The sequence below is a fragment of the Lytechinus variegatus genome, chromosome 5 (assembly GCF_018143015.1).
Source record: "Lytechinus variegatus isolate NC3 chromosome 5, Lvar_3.0, whole genome shotgun sequence".
In the NCBI taxonomy this organism is placed as follows: Eukaryota; Metazoa; Echinodermata; class Echinoidea; order Temnopleuroida; family Toxopneustidae; genus Lytechinus; species Lytechinus variegatus.
The window spans coordinates 5,325,474-5,350,154 of NC_054744.1; the positions used below are offsets into that span (position 1 = coordinate 5,325,474).

Genomic DNA, 24,681 nt, shown 5'->3' on the forward strand with positions numbered 1-24,681 from the left:
GAAATGCGTGTGCGCTGTAATCATAGTAATTAAAGCTACAGCTGGGGTAATAATATCCATGTCCTTTGGAAGCGCATAGAGACATTATTCATAATTGTGATATGCGCTATACAAGAACTGTTTATCATTATTATTATTTCTTTGAATGATGACCTTTTGCTTGTCTCTTTTCAATTTGTAGAATTTGCTGTACAATTGTTTTGAAGCAGAACTGAAATGAGGTAAATTGATAACAGTCAATGAAGGTGAAATGAATCACATCTTTAAGAAAAGATGAGAAATTGACTTTGTACACAAAATCATGTTTTGAGCACTTTTCTTTTTATGTCTAAATAGAAGTATGTTTCCAATATCATATGAAAGCTACTGCTGCAGTATCAAGGCTTGGGTTGTTTTTTATTTATGATACGAGCTTGATTGAGCATAACCCATACCATCCTGAAACATTGTAAAGCACCACCTATAGTCCTAAACTGCTCAAATCTCACCTCACTTTTAACCCATAATGCAACATATTGAACAGTGTAGAAGTCTTCTAATATAAACCTACTTGAATGAAACAGACTAATTCACCACTCAATATATTTATAATGCAATAATTCTATTACAAAGTAGCAAAAAAATATATTTTTCCCTCAAAATATTTTAATTTTCCTATAGGAAATAAAATTGGCCATTTCTTCTCTGTATCGTAGAGAGTTGTCTAAAAATGCACATCGGACATTTCAAGACAAGGGGCGGTATTCTGTTTGCCATGGTTTAGTTAAACCTGGTTTAACTTTTATGGAGTGTCAGTTGTCAAGTCATTTACTAATTAAAAATTATTCTTATTCTGCTCAAAAAGTTGTCAATAAATTAACCGAGTCGTGAAATGGAAAGAATATAAAATACAACATATAAATATATAATGACTTTTAAAGAATTAGCTGATACATATGGAAGAACAATTAAGAAGCACACAGAAGAATTTGTTAGAAGTGTGGTTTCAGATTCTAATTTAGACTAGGGTTAAACTTAGGGGGGGGCTCCCAGGCCCCCTTGATATCTTGGCCATTGATCGCACTGAAAAAAATGTTGCATAATTTCGGAACCGTGCATCACAAATTTTGTCTCAAAAGTAAAAAAAATAAAAAGTCAGCAAGTGCGGTCAAAATATTGCGCAAATCATTAAGTGGGGCCTCTGCGGCTCCTCCCCCCCCCCCCCCCCCCCCCGGCCTAGATAGGGTTAATAATCCAAATACCACCCTAGGTCTTTATAACACAAAGTCAATGAGAGACCACATATAGTGTTGGTCCATTCACTCTCACTTTGAGAAGGGTTTTGAGTTACCTCCACAAGAAGTTCTTTGTAGATGCTGTCTCTGGCTCCTACACTGCTGCTGACCAGCTCGTTACCACATAGTGCGTCCTGGTCATTGATTGAGAGTCCAAGAGCTGCAAAAGTATTCAAGAAATGTTATGATTCTAAAGAGTAATAATCAAGATTTTTTAGCATTCTAGTACTATTGGTTCATTTTTTCTTCTTTGACATCTCTTCATTGATTATTAACGAAGGAAATTAATATCAAAGTACACAAATATGCAAAATATAATGAAGATTACTGCAAGCCCAGGTCATGACTCATTTTTATCAATGTAGGGAAGTAATATAAATTTACAGCACTGATGGTAGAGACAGGTACATGACACATAATATAATAAATAATCAGCCATCAGCCCTTTCTGGGTTGTTCAAGTTACAATCAATTGCAATTGTTACCTATGGAAAGCCATGTACAAGTTACAATAAATTGAAAATATTGATTGTAACTCATTTTTCAGGGCCACGTCTTACCAAGAGTTACGATTGATCTAACCAACCTTAACTCTATGGAAATCCATCAATGTCATAACGTTTTTCTACAGGAAGTTTGCCCAATGTCATTTGTAAACAAAACGAAGCACATCAAATTTTCAAGAAAACAATGAATGTATGAATATATATCAGATCTACAAAATATTTTGAACATGCATTTTAGATTTTAATGTTGCTGGTTTTCCATAGTTGTGGTCGATCGGATCAATCATACCTCTTTGTAAGACAGGACCCAGCTCTTACCTTGTAGAGCAATGTTTCCAAGTTTCCTTGGTTGAATACGGAACTCAACCGACTGGGATTGCGAACCACCAACACACACCTTCTTTCTTGGGCGACTCTTCCTTGCCATCCGGAACCCTTCGTTCAGTTCTAAAGAAACCTCAACCTGTTTGTATACACACAGAAATATGGATCAGAAGGTTGATAGATAGTACACGGCTACCAATTCTCACACATTCTGCATGACATTCAACTTGCTACTGTCTACCCTGCCACAAATTTGTCAAAAGATGGATTGTTAATAGATTTAATTTAAAACACAAATCTTACCACAAGACTCTCCGTCAGGTAGTTGAAGACAGTGACCGTGACAGGAACAACCTCTCCCCTCACAACAGAGTAAGGTAGGGTATAGGAGAGGAAGAAAGGCTGGAATGCTCGAAGCTTGGTGGGGGGCGACACGCCCACTCCGTACTCCACAGAGGTGCAGAAGCCGCTCCCGATCCACTCAGTAACGGTATCTGGTACCTCCATAGATATTGAAGTTTCACCTGTGACAGTGCTGTGTTTGGGAAAAAAATAGAACAAATACAATATGATACTAGGAAAACAGACCTCCAAGTACAGGTTTGTTCTCTGGCTTAAAACAACTAAAAATTTGCAGGTCCCTCCATCAATAAGAAAATGGGAAAATAATTCACCATTTGCTTGGAAGCCTGAGCAAATAAACAGGTAACTTCTCACCATGGTGGGAGCAATGGGATATTTAGCCTGTACATCCTGCTTATCAAATTGTTTTAACATCTCTAAACACGTTTCTGGAAACTGTTCCTTAGAGCTTTCTAATGACTCTCTTCTTTCTGTCTTAGACTGGTGGCAGCTGTGGGATATAAAGGATATTTAGCCTGTGCATATTGTTTATTTGATTGTTCTAAGATCCCACTAACACGTTTCTGGAAACTGTTCCTTGGAGCTCTCTAATGACTCAGTTCTTCCCCTCTTGGACTGGTGGCAGCGGTGGGATTTTACAGACATTTAGCCTGTACATATCGCTTATTTGGTTCCTCCAAAGTCTTTCAACCATGTTTCTGGAAAGAATGCCCAGGGTCCTGTAACATACGCCTAGCGATTAATCACAGAGCTGATTTTTTAACCCTAATTCTCCCGGGAGGGAGAATTGGAATTGTCGAATTAGAATTGTCGAGGGGGGGGGCCATTATGGCCTGCCTCAACAATTTTTCGCGATATATTTGCTGTGCAAATTTATTGACCTCGCCGCTCACTGACTTTTTATTTAAAATTCTCGCGCAAATTTTGAGCCCAAATTTGTGGCGCCAGGGTATGCGGTTACAACATTACGCAACATTATGTAAGTGCATATCAGACCCAAAATTGCTCATAAACATGATTTCATGTACACATCCAATGCAAATTGTGTATTTAGCCAAAATTCATAAATGTATCATTATTTCAACTTTTACTGATTAAACTTAATTAATTTTGCCTTGTTTATGATCAGAATTAAGTCTGGAACGATTTCCATCCCAAAAACAATAAAACAGTAAAAAAACATAAAAAATTACATAAGAAATACATAAGAAATTAAAAAAACAATGAAATACGTAAGAAATCGGTCTTAGTACCAGATTTTTTTTTTCATTCAGAATTGTTAGGAATGCTTCAACAAATATATTCAACAAAAAATAGCATTCTAGGAGTTTTATTTAGTGAATAATAGCAAAAAGTATGATTTCATGAATAAATTAGCATAATCAATTCATACAAAATAAAAACATATGTATTTAGTGAAATTTACCAATTCAACTGCATACCATCATGCAATTTTTCGTTGTGATCGTGCAATCTGCGACTGAGATCTTAAGGGGGGCATAATGGCCCCCCCACTGGGATTGACAAGAATCAAAATACCCCGGGAGATTTAGGGTTTAGGTTGATCAAACACAATACTCAATGCAATAAAGCACAGAAATCAGCCCCAGGCACAATAGCAAAACTTTATCTTTTGATCCTCTGATCCTTGGAGCTGTCTCAATGACCTTCATGTCTTGATCTGGTGACAGCAAAATGGATATTAAGGCTATATTGCCCATATATATTACTTACTCGGTTCTTCTAAGGTCCCACAACCAGGTTTCTGGAAAGTATGACCTGATCCTTGGAGCTGTCTCAAGGACATCATTAGGTAACTCTGGTGTTTCCAAGGTATCACCATCATCAAAGACAGCATTGTCTTTGTTCAGCAGTGGAACTGCAATTGGACCCTCAGCAGCGTTGTCAACTTCAGCTGAAAAACCAGAATGGTTAAGAGAATTATTCATATTAAAAAGAATGATTACGATAAGCACAAGCCCGCACTGCTCCATATAACCAATCAGGGGACCTGACATAACCTATAATAGGCTGCTTGTATCTTGCAAAAAAAATCCACAAATCCGGGCATCAAAACTATATTGCAACAGCAAAATGACTAAGAACCGGTAATCTATACTCTCAGATACAACTGTTCAATTTGTGTGTACTTCCACATATGGTAATCTTATGTCTACTCTCATCAGGGTCAGATTTAAGGAAACCACACTGAAGGGAATAGCAGTTTGCATTTAGGTATATATTGTATAATAGTGGTGAGACATGAAGACATTTTTGTCTAGGATTTTCATCAACTTTTGCTCTCAGCTACAGTCAGATGCAAGATTTTCATAACTTCACAATAAATTTGCAGGTGAAATTTAATGACTGAACTCTTCATGAAATGTCCCCCTGGTGACATATAAAAAAAATTGTTTGACGTTACTAAATTTTTAATAATTTTAGGAATTTGGTATCAAACTAAAAAGTAAAAATGCATAAAACAAAAGAATTAACACCTGCTGGCTGAAACTCGGCCCCTGTACATAAGTGGGGCCTGTTTTATAAAGAGTTGCAATGACAACTATGGTAACTTTGCCATAATGGCAACTACCATGGTAACAGTGGTAACAGGGCTCAGCAGCCAATAAGAATCAAGGTTTCAGTGGAAGTTACAATGTGTTACAAGGTGCTCTGAGGTCTTGGTATAAGTGACTAGATGATCCGAGGATGACAATATTCTTACCTGACCCTCTGGCGACTGACCCTACACCAACACAAGGACTTGTCTCTACATCCATATTGGTGATGAACAATAAGCCCATGTCCTAAAAGGAATATGATGACAGTGAATGATAATAATAATGATGATATAACGCACTGCTATTACTACCCCTCCTTTAGCTCGAGCTACCATTTTTAAATGGTGCTCTGTGCATGCAAGGGATTCATGCTGCAAGATACCCATTCATCACTCCTAGGTTGAGTGCAGCAGTGTGGAAAATTTTCTTGCTGAAGAAAGACATGCTATGGCTGGAATCGAACCCACAACCTTCTGTTTGAAAGGTGAGAGTCAGAACCACTAGACCATGACAACTAACAAGCACCATCCATCATTATATAGAAATTCCATAGAATATCTTTGTCTGATCCCCTGCATGATATTCTTGAAATGATTCATCTGATTTTGTGTACATATAGAGGGTTGTACTGCTCTTTAATCATCATGAATTCAGCAGTTCAAGAAGTGAATTTTAGAATGTAGAAGATTGGGGTCTGACATCCAAAATGGTTGCATATTTAGTGGAATCTCCCTGCTTGAAACATATCAAAAAATAATTCAGTACACCATATTATATTATCTGGAATTTCGTATACGGGCAAGTCAGAGGTTGTTCATGGGGTTGACCATTTTGAGGCACTTGCCAACTCAAGGATCCCCACAGATAGTACAAGACTTTTAAAACTTCAAAAACTTGCTTATTTCATAACCAATTTTGATAAAAGAAATTCTTTTTGATCCTCTCAACCTTTTTATCATTAATAATTTTAAAAAATATTATACTGATGGTTTTCAAATATGACAAGTTTACCTTGAATGCCCTTGAGGAGTCCTGATACTTGGAGCCGTATCCTGGTAGGAAGATGCCACGTTTCTTCCGACCCAGAGGGAAGAACTGAGGGTATTCGTCTTCCTCTGGCACACAGTGGGTGCTGGCATCGATGTAACCACCAGAAGAAGTGAGCTGGTACTTATTCAGTGATGCAAAGATCTATATCAAAAGAGATCGGAGGGTTTTCTAATCACTTGGTCTCCAGTTAGTTGGTCTACTTCTCAAAATAGTCTAAAACCACATGAGCTAGTAGACCAAATTATTTAGTATTATGCCAAGAGGGACTAAAGGTTGTTTTACACTAAGGGTATACTTTTTAAAATAAAATGCCTTTTGAGCATCATAAAATGACATGTGTATTCTGTAATCTGGCAATCACAACTCATGAAAGCAAGTTACTGGACACCGTTAGAGCAACCTGCAAGAGAAAAACAAAATTACTGAAATACATGTTTTACTTTTCAAAATTGACAACATCTGGAATTTCAGGGCCAAAATCACTATCTCGTGTTTTTTTTCCAAAATGGGCTAAATAAATAACAAAGTAAAATAGTTATAACATGTGCTAGTAGTAGACATGTTCTAGTAGTAGACAGGTGTAGACCAGTTAAAAATTTACCATGAGCGAATTTCAGGAAGGTATTCTATCAATAATCAATGTATCATGCAACTGAAATCAATTTGTACTTTCTTCAGGCAGAATTGAGGTAAAGGTATTCACAAAATGACAGTTCAGTTCTCTTTCACAGTGGAATTTGTTATCATGTACATGTAGTAGACACAACAAACGGAACTCTTCTACTCTTGCTATTTTCTGGCAAATCTAATGATCAGGATATATCAGGACATATAGTGAATGGGTCTTTTTACCTTGACTGCCATGAGCTGATTATCACCATCCAGAATATGGGCAATACCAAACACTTTCCCATTCTCTGCCAATCTAAAGATTGTGATATATCAGGGTTTCCGATCCTTCTGGTGAAGGGGCCTTTTTACCTTGTCAGGCTTGAGATAATTATCACCACTAAGAATATGGACAAACCAATCACTTTCCCATTCTCCGGCCATTCTAATATCATGATATATCAGGGCTTCAGATTATCATAGTGACTGGACTTCTTCACCTTGGGCTGTTATCACCAGCCAGAATATGGACAAACCAATTACTCTTCCATTCTCTGGCTAATCTAATGATCAGGAAATATCAGGGCTTCAGATCATCATAGTGACTGGACTTCTTCACCTTGAGCTGTTATCACCACCCAGAATACGGACAAAACCAATCACTCTCCCCTTCTCCGGCCAATCTAATGATCGTGATATATCAGGGCTTCGGAACGTTAGAGTGAATGGCCTTTTTACCTTGTCTGCCTTGAGCTGATTATCACCACCCAGAATATGGACACTCCTATCGACCACACCCACTGCACAGAGCGAGCCTGGTTTGGCGTGGATCATAATCTGCGTCTCGGCCCCGGGCATCATTTCTTCGTCACTGAATGCTATATCAACCTAAAGGCATGGAGTAAGAAAAAAAATAGGTCAAAATAATATTACCACTCATGACACCATATTGAAGAATAAAATAAATCAGTAAAGCAAAAGTAAAAACTGGACGATGGCAGCATTGGGAGTATAGGATATCTATAAAATGTAAGATCATTCCTGGGATTGAATACAGTAAATTACATACAGTGCAAATAAAAATCAATGCCAAATTCATTATATCTATCTAAACAATGATGCGATTCTTTTTACAACCCATTAAGGATGAACTTTGAACTTATGGTGGCAGCAGTGGGATACTTATTTTTATCAAAGAATAAAAAATATAATACTTTCAGCCGATAAATGCTTAATTTGAACCATAGCACATGGAAGAATCCCAATGTATGATTTACTTCAATTCAATCTTAATGATCATGTTATATTCATATTATTGACCAAAATGTATCTTACCTCATTTTCAAATTTCTTCTGTACTCTAAACGCAACGCTATCGGCCACCACCTCGCCATCAGTACGGATGTAGTAGGCCAGGATCCTGGTCTCTGGGACCATGTCAGTGGTCACCCTGAAGAAGAGTTCCCTGGAGTAGACCTCCCCTGGTTGTACAATGATGACTGGAGCATCCGTTGGAGGCACGAAGCTGAAGTCAGATGAGAAGGATGATCCTCCCAGTACTGAGAGACATGAAGATAAAAAAGCATATTATTTCAAGAGGTGTCCTTGATTTGTTGAAAGCATGATTGAATATATCATTAAAAATCAACATCAAAAGCATCTGCAACACAAAGACGTACAAAATAATAAGTCAGGACCTCAAAAAACACAACCTACGCTTGTGGGTTGGGCTCTTCAGCAACCTACCAAAATGTTATATTACAGATTAAAGGGGAATCGATGATTTAATTGGAACAGGACTAGAGCTAATATGCTAATCAATGTGGCTACAGCAGATTTCTCTTAAATATTAACAAAATACAAGTCCACTCAATACTCCTCTATATATTTATTGTTAGGTAACACCATTTTATACTAACTTGATCTCAATAAAGAGGATAATATGTGATTTCATGATGGATGGCTTTTCCTCTTTAAGGGTTCCACAAAATACTCTCACAGTACAATACAAATGGATGCAAAGAAAACTACTTTATCTTTTTATACAGATTTATGACACACATTATAGACATGAATAATTGAGCTAAAACTGCTTTGTACAACACGTTAAATACATTCACACATTTGATAAGCTTTGCAACAGAGACAGATAATATGCACATGGAGTGCCTTGAAACACATTTCAGATTAATTTCACAGGAACATGTAACAACTTAACCTTTCACACATGTACATGTCTAAAATAGTCGAGGGAAGTATATAATTGTTAATGATATAAGAATTATTTGCATGTCCAGCTACTTTGAAAAACAAACACTCAGATAATTATTTTTTTTTGTTAATGTGAAACAAATATCAATGCAAATATATATATACCTTCATTACATAAGATTGTTAACAAATTCTATGTTCATTTTATGTTTATTCATCTGCTTCTATTGTAAATCAATCCATTTATTTCATCGTATTGGTGTTGTTTTTATCGATGATGCATCAATGTATCAATTAAATAAAAAGAAAACAAATTTGCTTACATGATGTACAAAACTTTTTACTTGTTTTGCTTATTACAAAACAGTAAATGTTTGAGCTCTAACAATTTTTTTCAACTTATTCAAATTTTCTTAAACTTATCCTGTCAACTATCAATCATGATTTTTAAATACAGAATAATTCTACAGCTCCCTCTTTTAACTACTTAACTTTGGTTTATATTATCTTAAGTTTTACATCTTACATTGTAAAGCTCATAAAGAGAGCTTTCTGTTATGTGCTTGATATTAAAATCAATCTTTATTATTATCATTATCATTTTAAAAAAAATCTCAAAATTTCACATTGGCCACTAATATATTAAGTATGTTCTACAAGTATATCCTTCTGTTTTCAAAGTGTTGTTGGAGACCTTCATGTACTTGTTAGTGTATTATGTTTGTGTCTATAATTTGCACTGCTTGGTTTCTAGAAAAATACAGCAGAAAAAATCTAGTAGATGTCATATATTGCTAAAAAATGTTTTTAGCTCATACAAAATATAAAGATATATCAATATTTAGCTGCCTATATGATTTAATGATTTAAAAAAGAAAAACAAAAGAAAACTAGAACTGCAATCGTTTCAGAACGATGTGCATGCATTGACGCCTCTGATTTAATAGAGTTCAAGAAACAGGAGGAGATCAAGAGAAAACTGTAGATGATATACATTCTCAAAATATTAGAGGGCGCTATTTCTTAAAGGAATGATCACTGATGCGTAAAACACAGTTGGAGTATGTGAAATGATACAATTGGCAAACCCTGAAAACATGAGACCAAAATAAATTCAAACAAGGAAGTTATGGCAATTTAACTATTTCAAGACTTTGCAAAAGAAGGCGCTATTTCTAAAGGTTATGGTCCCTAATTATGGACAGTATGTCTACCAAATCAGAATGAATTTGGATGAGAAACGGAGGCAGGAGAGGACTAACAAAAATTACATGTTAATCAAATTGGATTTTGGCAGATTTTGCTTTTCATAGGAAATTACATTCTCGAGTAAAACAAATTTCGTCCATTTTTAGACAATGTGGCCGCTGAAGAAAGAGAGAGAGAGAAAGACGCAGAGAGAGTAATAGAAATAAGCATACAAATTCGCTGACAATTCATCAACGTAACCCAGTGTTAAGTACATACCAGAATGATGTGCATGCATAAACTGAGTTTATCGCCTTACTGGACAAATGGCGTGCCATAGTAGTTCGTTTTTGTGCGAAACCGATGCAATAGACACTGTGTACAATTCTGTTGTTGATAATGTGTACATAGTGAGCAGTATACCATGTGTTCAGATTGACTTATCTTGAAATTTTCTGTTGTGACCTATGTCGTATTTGGTATCACTGGAAAGAGTATTCCAATGCGGTGACATTGATACCACTTTTATTTTTGAGCAGGCAATAGACCGGAAGTAAATGCCATATAAAGAAAGACATTAAAAATGAAGGTTTTGCACAATAATTTGAAGCTGACGTCAGATTTTTGTCAGTTTTTGTTACAAAAGGTTGACGAACGGTTGAAGTATATATCAATACTCATATCAGCCAAGTTAGAAAGAATAAGCTTCAATAATAAGGAAATAAGAGCAAGTTGAAGTTGTGCTGGCATTAAAGTGCATTTTGGGGTATTTTGCTGATTTTCGGGAGCATTTTTCAGATATTTCGTCAGTTGTAAGGTATATATTTTTTTAAATGGCATGAAAGATCATATCTTGAAGACCCTCAATTAAAAAAAGGGTACGGGTTTGGCCACGCATGACGCAATGAGGAGCATTCAAAGGTAAGCGTTTTTGAAACTTTAGAGGGCGCTATTTCGATGACGGAAGGTCAATGATGCGTGAAAACTCAGTAGCCTGTATGTTATGATACCGTAATCAATTCTTGAAATAATGAGTTCAAAATGAATCAAAACAAGAAAGTTATGGCCATTTTACGAATTTATGACTTTACATTTCAATAAATATGACGTTTTTGAAGGAAGGCTATTTCGGATTTGAATTTAGGACATGAAGATGGCATTTTGAAGGTCAGGTTATACGTCGCAGATGATAGAGAAAGTCTTGGACTATCTATAGCAATTTGTTAGAAGTCTGTAGCATGCAGGATAATTGAGATATGAAAGAATGAAGAATGGTATGCAAATGGACTTGAAATTGACAAAATGGCGCCTGGATGGTCATGCATGAGTGATTTTGGAAAATGGAAGACGAGAGGCACAACTACGGATGCTGGACAACATGTGTACCAAATTTGGATGAATTTGGATGAGGGACGGAGTCAGGGTAGAGCTAACAAAATCATGTATTAAACAAATGGGATTTTGGTGGAAGAAGAAGAAGAAGAAGAAGAAGATTACGGAATAGGAATATGGAACAAGAACAATGCATTGTCGCCATTGGGCGTCAATGCAATAAACAAAGAACAAGACAAGAATACAAATATGTGACCTGCCACCTCCAAACCAACAATAAGTCACTCAAAATGAATTTGAGATTTTCATTGAGCTTTTAAAAACACCTCCTAAGCTTTAAAATGATATATAACTTGACGAAATTGATCTACACAAGTACTTGATTGAATGTAGAAGAAATTCAATGAGAGATTCAGAGAATATGGAGAAAACAAGGTTTGCAATTTGTCGTTTAATAAAAGCATGAGATGTGCACACTGTACAGTATCAATGTGAAATCTATAAGCAGTGCAGAAAACCTGGGGCCTGTTTTACCAAAGAGTTGTGATTGATCTGATCAATCGCAACTATGGAAAGCCAGCAAAGTCAACATATAAAATGCATGTTTTTTTTCAAAAGAAAATTCTAGATATAAATGTATATCCATAAATTCATTGATTTCTTGACAATTTGGTGTGTTCTCCTTTGTTTACAAAAGACATTTTGCAAATTTTCTGTAGAAAAAATTACGACACGGATTGATTTCCATAAAGTTACGATGGATAGGATCAATCATATCTCTTTGTAAGATGGAGCCTTGGTGTCAGAGAAACTCTTCTAACTCTTCTTTTATTTCACTTTTTTACAACTCACCATTTTGACAGTATGAAAAAGAAGAACCACAATTTCAGATAAGCTTATTTCCCATTTTACCTTTTGAAGGCCAAATCAATATTTTGGTCATTTACAGAGAACCTTCCAAGTGGCAGTTCACATATTAAAGGAACAATACAAAATGGCAATGATACACTTGCAATCATACAACCTAATAATAGGAATAAATGAAGTAAATGCATGCAATTATATTCATGATTTTTTTTTCATTAATCATTTAATACAAAACATAGGTAACAAATATCCAAAAGGGAAAATAATATTTCTAATGTGCATACATGTACATCTTTAATTCCTTTCAGACACATGTTCCAGTTTAAAAGTTCTTCAACAACGTTTGCACAGACATTCTATGGGGTTATTTGCCCACCCCCCCCCCAAAAAAAAAAAGAACAAAAACTAAAAAATCAGTTGAAAAAGCAAGCCTACATGTACTTTAATGACACATTATCACACACAGTTACATGTATAATATTAATATGCAGCATTTTCATGGTTTTGAGCCAGCTGAGAAAACATAATATTATCATAATATATTCATATCATATTCAATTTGGAAGCAGCATACTGATGAACAGAACTAAAGCAAAATATATGAGTCAATAAACAAAAAGCTTTACTGATTGCATCGCTCCAAGTATCTAGAAATCTCATGAGCTTGAGATTCAAAGCACAATCTAAATTTACATATTTATGTCAATTTTTATCAGCTTTATTTAATCAGGGTAGTCATATATAAGTTTGACAAAACTGATTTTAAGGCACTTGTGATTGTTAACAATGTTTACAAACAAAACTTTGATTAAAACGGTAAACAGGTATTAAAAATCAGATTGTTACAATACAGATATAAAAATGCACCCAAATAAGCAGAGCATTATTTGCAGTGGTATATATTTCATAGTGATCCTTTGGTCAATGATAGTCCATATGCACTCAAGCTGGATATGTATACAGTATATGTATGAGAAGCACACATCTAGAATGTTCTCAACAATTTACCAAGACTCAAGGGAACAGAAATAAATAGCAGACTTTCAAGGCTTGTATCAGGAGCAAATTCAGAACCTAGGTTGATGAAATGTGATTACGATGAAAAAATAATGTGAGACAGATTTGGGTGATACAAAGGAGTGAATAATAGATACACAATAAATGTGAGAAAATATCAATCATGACAATGACAGAAATGGATGATAAGAAAGAGAACTTGAAAATAATGAAGAAATGAAAGAGAAATAAGCTAGACAAACTTAAGCAATGAAATGGTGAAAAGGAGATGAGCGAAAAGGACAAACAATAAACAACAATGTGGCAAAGAAATAAGTGAATAAATATAGTAGGACAATGACAAAATAAAACAAAGATTTATAGTGAATAGGGAATTGACATCTACGTAATTAGCCCCATGGAAGACAATGTATATATTGTACGCCTGCTTCTGTTTTCATCATGCTTCTCCGACATATGAAAAAAAATAAAATGATGAAATGCAGAAGAAATTGTGAAATCATCACATTGGCAGTCTAATGCTCCTGAGGATAAATATGATTGTAATATTGATAAAAGTAGTAAGAGTAATGATAATAAAAACATCAACAACATTAATAATGATAAAGATAATAACGATGATGATGATAATAATAATGTAACAATAATAATAACTACAACAGTTGATGCAATAAAATAATGATCATAGGATGTTGAGAAGTACTGTTAAACGTACCTGAGGGGATGAATGATGGTATATCCAGAGAGCCCATATCAGAAGGCATTTCACCCACTGATGGCATGACAGAGGGGATACCGTCGATGGAACCATCTTCGGAACCATCAACGGAACCATCAGGTACACTCCTAGACGGTCCACTGGAGCTGGTGCTACCTCCCTCCGCCTGACGCTTGGGTCTCTTGTGGGCCCGGTAGAACCTGGTGGCAATGATGTTACCTCTAGACATTACCTAACAAACCAAAGATACATAAAAATAATGTCATATATTACATGGGGTAACCACTTCAGTTCCGAAAAACTGTTCCCCAGCAGACCATGCTTAACTCGATAGAGTTATTATTGCTCCAGCTTTGGCTGGGCTGGCTACATGGATGTACTCAAGCATTCATTTACTGTAGCTGTGTGGAGGGCGTTTTGTGAAAGTTCTTCGCACTGACAAGTTGCCATTATCCGACTGGTACCATAGTGACAGTCCGGACCCCTGGCTATCCATAGTTAAACCACAACTTTTAACCAGAGTTTAATTTAAACCTGACTTCAGAATACAAGCCTAAAGGTCTACTCCATAAATCTTTGATGGATTAACCCTATCTAGGCCGGGGTATTTTGGGAGTTCATATGGCCGGGGGGGGGGGCCTCCCAGGCCCCCCCTTAAGATCTCGGCCGTCGACCATGCGATTGCGCCGAAAATTGGCACTCAGGTTGCCTGGGACATAATCTACAAGATTGTATATTTATTTTTTTCATGCGAATTGCTATTAACTGATTATGCTAATTTATGCGTAATTAGTATACAAAATCATTCTTTTTCCTCTAACTCCCTAAATAAAGCTCCAAATGTACTAATTTTTGGTATAGAAACTCTTTGTGGTGTTCTTAGCAAGTGTCCATGAAAAAAATTGCGACATCAAATCATTTTCTTATGTATTATATTGTTTTTGCAATTTCTTATGTATTTCTTTGTGTTTTGACCTTTTGTTTTTCATTGTTTTTTCAATGAAATTTGTTGGGGACTCTTCTGTGATCATAAAAAGCATAAAATAAATACATTTAGACCAGCAAAACTAAAAATTTACATCAATAACTGGGATATACCCATTTGATTTGCTAGTTCATTACAATGAACCTGCGTGCCGAATATAGAGTACACAACTTTTCCTGCGCGCGCGCTGCATCTCCCTACCAACGCACTATCCCAAGATCATCGCGCAATTTGGCGTCCATTTCCTCTTTTACTTTCGCCTGCGGTCGAGTTCAGTCGCAAGCTAAGTACACTCTCAAAATTGCATTTCTGTTCTCCGTTTGGATACTCTTTTTTGCAATTCTCTTATTTCAATCTTATTTCCCTCATCTAAGATTGTTGTAAGATTATTCCGTTCCGCGGAGCTTCCGTGATATTTATTTCACGTTTCTTGTTCCTCTTCGTGAGTTTGTTTTTTTAAGATACGTTTCTCAACAGGCGGGTTGTCTTCACTTCTCCGCCCCATAGCTCCGCGCCTTCCTGCTCGGGCGTTGTCTTCGCTCCTTTTTAATTCCTTTAATTCTTTTTATTCACTGACTTCTTCGTTTATACGACTCGTCGTGAATTTAATTGATTTATTTCTCCACAGTTAGGTTCTGTAGGACGTCAGGAGCGTCGTATTTCAGCCTCGTTTCAAGTTCTTTGTCTCTTGTTTCGAGTTAGTTGATTGTTCTTTTGTTTCAATCAATCCTTTGTTCTTGTATTTATTAATTGAATTAATTGGTTAATTGATTAATTAATTAATTGATTGATTCTTTTAATTCTTGACTTGCTCCTTTGCCTCGATTCAAGTTCTTTGTCTCTTGTTTCGAGTTAGTTGATTGTTCTTTTGTTTCAATCAATCCTTTGTTCTTGTGTTTATTAATTAAGAAATTTCCTTCACAAGAATACTTAGAAATTTTTTTTTAGGAAGCCGTCTCCTGTCAGCGTTCGTCGCCTTTGGCTCGGCCTTCCTTCTCGGGAAAGCTATCTTTGTTTCCCCCCCCTTCCTTTTCAGGTCAGCTACCGGTCTCCGGACTTATAAATTTATGAATTTTGGTTGAAAACACAAATTGCATTGACTTTGTACACGAAATCACGTTTTTGAGCAATTTTTGGTCTGACACGGACTTACATAATATTGCGTAATTTCAGAACCACGTACCCGGGTGACGCAAAATTGGTCTCAAAAGTTGTGCAAGACTTGAAAGTAAAAAGTCAGTGAGCGGCGCGGTCAAAAAATTTTGCGCGGCGAAAATATCGCGCGATTCGTTGAGGGGGGCCTCCGAGCCCCCCCCCCCGGCCTAGATAGGGTTAATCTGTTTCTTTGTTTTGGGGGCTTTTGAATCAAAACCAATTTCGGACCAGGTGAAATTCTCTTTAATAATACTTTGAAGGAATGTAAAAGGAACAAGCGTACTTACCACAAACTTGAAGCGTGGGTTTTCTTCTGGATCATTGGCAGTGAAGTCGATCCTGAGGGTCTGTTCTGACCCTACAGCAGCCACGCCCCTGATGGGGGCTATCTGGAGGAAGCTCCCACTGGGGGAGAACTGTGGGCGAGCATAGTGGGAAGTGGCCGGGTCGTGTAGGGTGTAGACATGCTGCCTGCCGTAGGTCTCCGGGGAAGGGATGTTGAAGCCCGGAGCATGGGCCTGACAAAAAGAAACAAAGCAAACTACATTAATGCTAGTTACACTTGTGAGACTTACTCTAAAGAGACTCAAAAGCTATCATGATATTAGCAATGACAGACCATCTGAAGATTTAAAATCGGCTCTTTTAATGTGACTTCAGCAAAAAAGTTATGAGATGAATAATCAGAATTCATGAAATTGGCCAGTTCGTGTTGTCTACCCAGGAAGGTCAGCACTCATTAATTCTCAACAGTATTTCCTTTACTGAAAATATGTGATATCTTCATATTAGGGGAAAGGGGTGTCACCGTGACACTAAAATTCAATTCAAAATAGTGCTTTATACTGAAGCAAGCATCCCGGACATGTACATGTACAATGGATGCCACTTAGAATGACCAGTGATCATAGTGCTGCACAAACTCAAAAGTTGAAAATAGTGGGAATATGTGCTAAAATAACAAAACAATGACAATGTCCACATGTCTTATCAGAGTAAAAAAAAATGGTGATATAACAAAGCTGAGAAATTCAAGGGACATTTGCTTCAAGTTATTAAAAATGCAATGGTTGCATTCAAGTTGATACCCATTAGAATCAATTCTGTGGCTTTATTCTCAATTGATATCAGAAACTTCTATAGATGTACTTACATAAAGATTGAGACTGGTTGATGTGATGTTGATATCTGTGACGGTGAACTCTATGGCTCCATTCTCTGGTGATGTGAGATTCTTATCAAAGATCTGCCCTTGGTCCGTGTTACAGCTCAGACTGATTAGCTTCCCAGCAGCAGGGCTTCCATCGGGGTGTGTTACAAATATCTTTCAAAACAAAAGAAAACAATCATTACAGAATGGACACCGACATCCATGCAATATGATTGTTCAATCCTTGTGCATTAAAGTTTACTGTGGAGACCATCAGTATCATATCTGTTTAAAATAGTCATTGTAAACAAGCTATCACGCAAGTAGGTCATTGTGATGTCATTGCGCATATTCAAATGATGCGCAAGATGTTCAATGAACTCTGTGGAAAATAGACATTTGTCGGGAACATCTTTTTGCCTATTACCATGGTTCTACTCACAAGTACATGTAGGTCTTATAAATGGTAAAAACATGTAATGTACATGTAATTATTCATACAGGCTTTGCATGCATACAAAACAGCTAGACAGCCGATGGAATTGGCATTGCAACGGGATTCTACTTACCATTTTGCAATTTTCATATCAAAATTTTGTTCATAAGCTATTTATTTAATCATATACACTAAGTGGTGTTAGATCCAGGGATTAGACAAAATGGTCATAACTGATATCCGGAAATTCAACAAATTGAATAAATAGTAATTAGAACTAACGATTGAAAGACAAACTGGTTGTGTAGACGAACTGGGGAAGGACTGTATTGGAAACCAAATGGAAAATAGACAAAGTGGGAGAAGACGACGTGGCAATTTATTCTCTTATAAATACCTTTCCATAGTAAGGCACACCAGGTTTGAAGATGTTAGGCGAGTCAAACTGGAGCTTGAGGGCATCTCTAGTGATCTGAGCGCTCTCGCTGTTCGCTTGAAGGATCACACCTTTTCATAGGAAAGAACAAGCAAAGTATGAATGATACTGCCTTTAACTTCAATTACTTTGAGCACAAAGTATAGATCACATTGCTTTTCACCTCTTATTTTTGAGCACTGTCAAAATGTGCTTGGAAGACCAAACCTTATCATGAGGAAAATCAAACAAAATATTGATTATATTGCTTTTAACTTCAATGACTTTGAGCGCAAAGTATAGATTACTCTGCCTTTCACTATGACTTTATGCAATCTCATTACTTGCTTGGAGGATCACACCTTTTCAGTAATGAGAACAAACAAATTTGGAATTATATTACCTTTAACTTAAATAACTTTGAACACAAAGGCCCGTATTCTGAAGTTAGGTTTAACTTAGACCAAGGTCTAACTCTGTGCTAAAATTATGGGAAGCCAAAAGTGTCAAAATTTTTATTAAGTTGTATGTTTCCTATGTTTAATGTGCTCTTTCCTGATTCATAGATGGTGAAGACAATCATCTATTTATATTCCTAGACAATTAAATGAATGATTTGAGAGCCAAATGAGCTGAAATGTGATATCTCTACCGTTAGTGATTTATGTAGCAAGTGGCTATCCATACTTAAACCACAACTTTAAACCTGAGTTTAAGTTAAAACCGATTTCAGAATACGGGCCAAAGTATAGATTACTCTGCCTTTCACTTAAATTATTTTTGCTTGTGTTCTGTCCTGAAGTTGAGGGCAGCACAAGAGTCAACTTCATGATCTGAGATGGGGCAGGATCCCGTTAGGAAATCTTGACGTGACAGTATGTCTTCCAGATAACAACACTACATTAGGCAATTGCTGCTATTGGGAGGGTTTCATGAAAGGAATTGTCTAAAGCTTTCTCAGCCAAAGTCTCTTTTATCCTACAGTTACTATAGTAACACTCGGACCCCCTGTGCCTCTCAGCCAATGAAAACCAAGGAAAGTTATCGGATCTGACAACTTGTTTGATGAAAAATGTTGATAAAACACTACCCCAGTTAACTGGTACAACATCCCCCCCCAACAGGCAAACCATTGCATAAATGTTTGTTCTAACTTCTAAGGGCAGTGTCCCATCCAATGGGAACTTGTTTTCACCATGGTAATTACCATTGGACGGCAAAAGTTGCAACAGCAACTCGTATGCAACAGAGTCCTGGGTCCCGTAACACAAAGGTTAACGATCAATCAAATACTTGATTTTCACGATGGATTATACATTGTATTCTATGCAATCAATCGTAGAAAAATATTATACGATCATTGATAAGCTTTGTGTTACGGGTCCCAGGTGCCTATTTACCTGTTGACGTTTCCGTGTAGTCCACATCCACACTGAGCCTCGCATTCCATAGTGAGAAGTCGGTTGAGTTGAGTTCCAGTCTTCCTAAATCTATTGGGAACTCGCTGCATCCTGAAGGCCCGGTGTCCTGGAAAGATTTAAAACATACAAATGAATGATTTTCAATGACAAATGTTACACATTACCTTGCATCTGATTGGCTCAGAGCAAAGTAGTCCATGAAAATAACTGACAAGGCCTGATGACCTGGAAAGACAAGTGATTTCAACAATTCTTTGCCTAATATTTGAATGTGACTGTTTTGGAAATCACGGTAATAAGATCACAGTGGCCAATGATAGTTCGACAATGAAATTTTAACCACTGTTCTTAATCTTATAGTTAAGACTCATATACTAAAACCACTAAATCATGTACTTCATCTTTCTTGATTTTCATGCTTTGGAAAAAAACCAAAGGATAATAATTGCACTTTCTAATAGGATATTTAACATCACAAAGGGATATGACAGTGTAATATTTTTGGTATTAAGGGCCCGGTAAAATGAAACTTAACAACTGATTACGGGGTTAATTCCTACAACTGACTGCATTGATTGTTGTGTGTGATCGCTTGTAAAAATCAATCCCATGACCGAACGCTAATAAGCTGTGTATTACTAGGGCCTTATGTCTTACATCTTCTCGTCTTGTGATGGTCCTCCTTTCTCTAAAGTTCCATCCAGTGCTCTTGACGGTAATCCTTGCTTCAAATGATCCTCTCACAGGCTGACCGTATGTGTATCTATTATCAATAATCATAATAATAGGCAACATTAAGATATCGTTTATTTCAATGTTTCTTAGCACTGCCTCTGATGACCCCAGCATTAGCATGGCGCCCCTTATCAGGCGCTAGAACATTCAAGGAATTCCTCCTCCTCCTCCTCCGACCCTCCTCCCCCTACTAACTACTACTAACTACTACATGTACTAACTACTACTACTACTACTACTACTTCTACTACTAGTACCTCTACTACTACCACTACCACTACTACCACTACTACTAGTACTCCTACTACTACTACCACTACTACCACCACTACCACTACTACTACTACTAATAATAATAATAATAACTTTACCAATAGGCATTTTTCATTTCTGTTAGGAAACGAATTATTCTAAGAAGCTGGCTCCCCCAAGATTTATTAATTAATATCTGTAGACTCTGGGGTAGTAAAAAGTTAGCCTGGTGTAGAAGGGGAACTCGGGTTTGGGGTGTTTGAGACTGGAAGTCAACACCACCTGCTAATGTTAAGCCCTGGGATTACATAGATTCTGACCAGGTATGACTCCAGCAAACCAACATTGTGAATCACCACGTTGCCCAACTCATACGATCCACCTGTTACGTTTGGACAGAGCACTGTCAAACTCCAGCCCCTAGATCGGGATCGCGAAACTGCAGAGTGACAATTAATTAGAAAGAACCCTCAACCAAAATCAGGTCGGTCTTCAAAGACCACAGCTGAAGCCGATCTGTCATTTCCTAATCATGGTGATGACTCTATGAAGACAATTCAGAAGGGGTTGAATGTTTAAAGGATTGATCTCAAAAGGAAACTGCTCCAGACAATACCTAACTAGAGATTAAACCAAGCCCAAAACAAGTGTGCCGGGCATTTTGTCTGACCTCCAGCTGACCCGTGACCAACAGTCTGTTCAGAAAACAGAACGACAGGAAACCGCAAATATATATATCATCTCACTGCGGCCTGCAGCACCAAAACACCATCATCCCATCATTACAGTAATCTAAATCATTAAAATCACCTTAAAAAATCAAAATAGCAGGTAGCTAGACTGATTCAATTAGCCATACAAGTGGTGTTTACTCCACATTCATAGAGCTTTTTAAATTATACTGAATGATTGATTACAGATCTTGGAGGTTTCATGAAACAAATAGCTAGTGATTTTAATTGTAAATCTAACAAATTATTGCATCTGATTGGCTCAGACCAAATTTGTCAGTGAAAACCACTGATAAGATGTTTTGTGAAACACTCCCAAGCTATCCCTTTTTAAAGGTCAAGTCCACCTTAGAAAAATATTGATTTGAATCAATAAAGAAAAATCAGTTATGACATTTAAAAGTTTTATTTATTTTTAACAAAAAAGTTAAATGAACGAGCCAGTTACATCCAAATGAGAGAGTCGAGATGTCACTATTTTTGTTTCTTATTGTTTGAATTATAGAATATTTCAATTTTTACGAATTTGATGATTAGGACCTCCTTGCCTGAAGCACAAATTGTTAAAATAATGGAATTACGCGTGTTCAGGGAGGAATGAAACTTCATTTCACATGACAATGACATGAAAATCAAAATATTTCATATTTCATATATGATAAAATACAAAAGAAAAAATGAGTGAGTGATGTCATCAGTTCCCTCATTTGCATACTGACCGAGATGTGCATATAACTGTTTTGTGAAATGAAGCGAAACTTTAAAATGTCATAACTTTCTTTATTTTTCTCTTTTTATTCAAATCAAGTTTTTGTTGGGGTGGACTTGTCCTTTAAAAAGATTGAGGGGCAAAAAGCATTGTTACAACAACTTTGAAAGTCATCTGTTACAAAGACGTGGTTGTTCTTTTTAGCCAACCAATCTCTTTGAACATTTTGAATAAAGGCATTATTTGATATCCCTGTGGAAATATTCTTATTTTCAATGACATCATCCTGCATTATAGAGTAAATGCTTGAGCAGACTATTCCCCTTCTACATATGGTATCATGCTATCATTGATAAGGAGAATGTCCTGATAATTAGACCCCAACTCTGTGAAAGAGATGCAGGAAGACCAACTTGTGAATGATTCCAACCACATTTCCTTGAATACCTTGCACCCATAGGGAGAACCTTTCTAGGGGTTAAGTTAATGGTGTTGACCACAGCTTCCTGTGGTTTGCCACAATGCCAAACAACCTCTCAGAGCACATCCAAGTGATTTGACTTCAGCAAACCTAGCGCCATCTATTCATAGAAAGCTCTTAACGACTTTTAGAGATGTACATGTACATATGTGTGACTTGAGTAAAGATTAATTCACTTTAAAGCTTTTGTAGTTCCTGCTCTATTTCAGATACATAGCAGCTCTATAGCTGAGAATAATAATATATGTAGCTGAGGAAAATGATAATAATAATAGTAACAATAATACAAAAACTAAAACAATAACAATAATAATAACATGCATTTATGTGATGCAATCTATCTAAATATAGTCTTTTCCATGGCGCTTTGTTATTATTATTTTCATCATTATTATCCCAGCTTTTAGCTCAAGCAGCCTTCCAGCGCTCAGAGCATATAAAGGAATTAACCTTGCTGGGTACCCATTCACCTCATCTGTGTTGAGTGCAGTAAAATGTGGGTAAATTTCTTGCTGAAGGAAAACACACCAGGGCTAGGAATTGAACCCACGTCACTCTGATTGAGAGATGAGAGTCTTAGCCACTAGACCACGACGCCCCCTCATCCTGTATCAACCTGTAATGAAGTAATGCCATCTTGTTTCCATGTTAGTTGCCATAATGGGCAAAGCTACAATAGCTGTAACTCTTTATATGGATTGGGCCCCCTGCTTAATTGTAGTACCCATGCTGAATAATTGATTTGGTATTGCATTCCAAGGGGGTTACCTTTAACTTCTATTAATTTTAAGTAATTGGAGAGTGCACCGATACAATGTTGCTATACAGTGGTTCCCACAACAAAACAAAACCTCTTTTCAGAAATAGATTTAACAATTATTGATTATGTTTTTACTATAAATTTGATACCTATGGTAAGAGTGGAATCTCATCTTTGATATGAGACTAACAGCTTTGCAAATCGTTCATGCACAGAAGATTACAAGCAATAAATATTGATGCATATCAGAAACAATTTGGTGTAAATCTGAATCCACTCTCATTTCAGGGATCAGTGATAGAAACTTAACAACGAAATACAGAAGAAATGCTAATGAGCCAATCAAAGAACTACATGTCGCACAGTCGTATCACAAACCAATCGGGTGGGTGTTTCATAAAGCTGTTCGTAAGTTAAGAGCGACTTTAAGAACGACTGGTGATCCCTTCTTGCAGTAAGTGGTATATTGAATTGGCGATGGTTTAGCGCGTAAGAAAGGTTCACCAGTCGTTCTTAAAGTCGCTCTTAACTTACGAACAGCTTTATGAAACGGCCCCCTGGTCCAATTTTTCTACGCAACCTGATTTTGACATTAACATTTCGAACTCGTCTTAATGCATATAGTGTTCGTCTCATATAAGGTACATGTACTAAAATATAGAGGACTAATTGAATTGTATTATGATGTATTAAAATAAAATATCATAATTCATTTGAAGATGCTGTGGAGGTGCCGTGGCCGAGTGGTCTAAGGCGCCTAGCTATACATCGAAAGTCCGGGGTTCAATTCCCGGCCGCAGCACATATGCCAGTGAGCAAGGCATTTAATCTACGATGCTCTTTTTTATCCTGCTTTCAAATGATTGGAAATGCTATATATGCATTATTGGTAACTAGGTGTGCACATGTTTAAAAAAAAATGCACTGGGACGCACTGTATAATGTCAAGAGAGAAAGTCTTGATATTCCCTGGGTCTATTGTAAGTTAGTCTACTTCTCAGAGTGTCTAGTACCACATGGACGAACCCCACGTGATAGTCTATTAATTTGGGCTGATTGCCATTTGGTCTATCTATCACTGGTGCAATCAATCATTATGTCTAATTTTAGCTCCTGATCTATTCCTCTAATCATATAGGATAGGCGGTGTTGCACAATGGGTTTGGACAGAATGGGTACAGCTTACATGGGAATTAGACCAAAGGATAAAAGGGATAAACGGCGATTAGACCAAACGGTTAGAAGACCAACTGGTTGTACACAAAATCTGATGAGACCATGTAGAATTAGACCAAACAGATATTAGACAAAGTGGCTGTAGACCAAATGGCAATTAACTGGGGAAAAATGACTGGTTGTGTGACCATGTAGAATTAGACCAAACAGAAATAAGACAGAGTGGTTGTAGACCAAATGGCAATTAACTGGAAA

General features: G+C 36.7%; 1 protein-coding gene across 21 annotated transcripts in view; it reads right to left on the reverse strand.

The window, feature by feature from the left end:
* The window catches only part of LOC446192 (extracellular matrix protein 18), a 160,745-nt gene that overhangs the window by 95,173 nt on the left and 40,891 nt on the right, over positions 1-24,681 (reverse strand). For all 21 annotated transcript variants that reach the window (XM_041608243.1, XM_041608240.1, XM_041608239.1 and 18 more), the window contains exons 7-20: positions 20,240-20,345; positions 19,562-19,688; positions 18,144-18,253; positions 17,314-17,484; positions 16,448-16,678; positions 14,018-14,252; positions 8,023-8,246; positions 7,426-7,575; positions 6,040-6,219; positions 5,193-5,274; positions 4,202-4,382; positions 2,408-2,639; positions 2,099-2,243; positions 1,331-1,434 (exon numbers count right to left, since the gene is read on the reverse strand). In XM_041608243.1, coding sequence (XP_041464177.1) covers positions 1,331-1,434; positions 2,099-2,243; positions 2,408-2,639; positions 4,202-4,382; positions 5,193-5,274; positions 6,040-6,219; positions 7,426-7,575; positions 8,023-8,246; positions 14,018-14,252; positions 16,448-16,678; positions 17,314-17,484; positions 18,144-18,253; positions 19,562-19,688; positions 20,240-20,345 — 2,278 coding nt within the window. The remainder of the gene's footprint in view (positions 1-1,330; positions 1,435-2,098; positions 2,244-2,407; positions 2,640-4,201; positions 4,383-5,192; positions 5,275-6,039; positions 6,220-7,425; positions 7,576-8,022; positions 8,247-14,017; positions 14,253-16,447; positions 16,679-17,313; positions 17,485-18,143; positions 18,254-19,561; positions 19,689-20,239; positions 20,346-24,681) is intronic.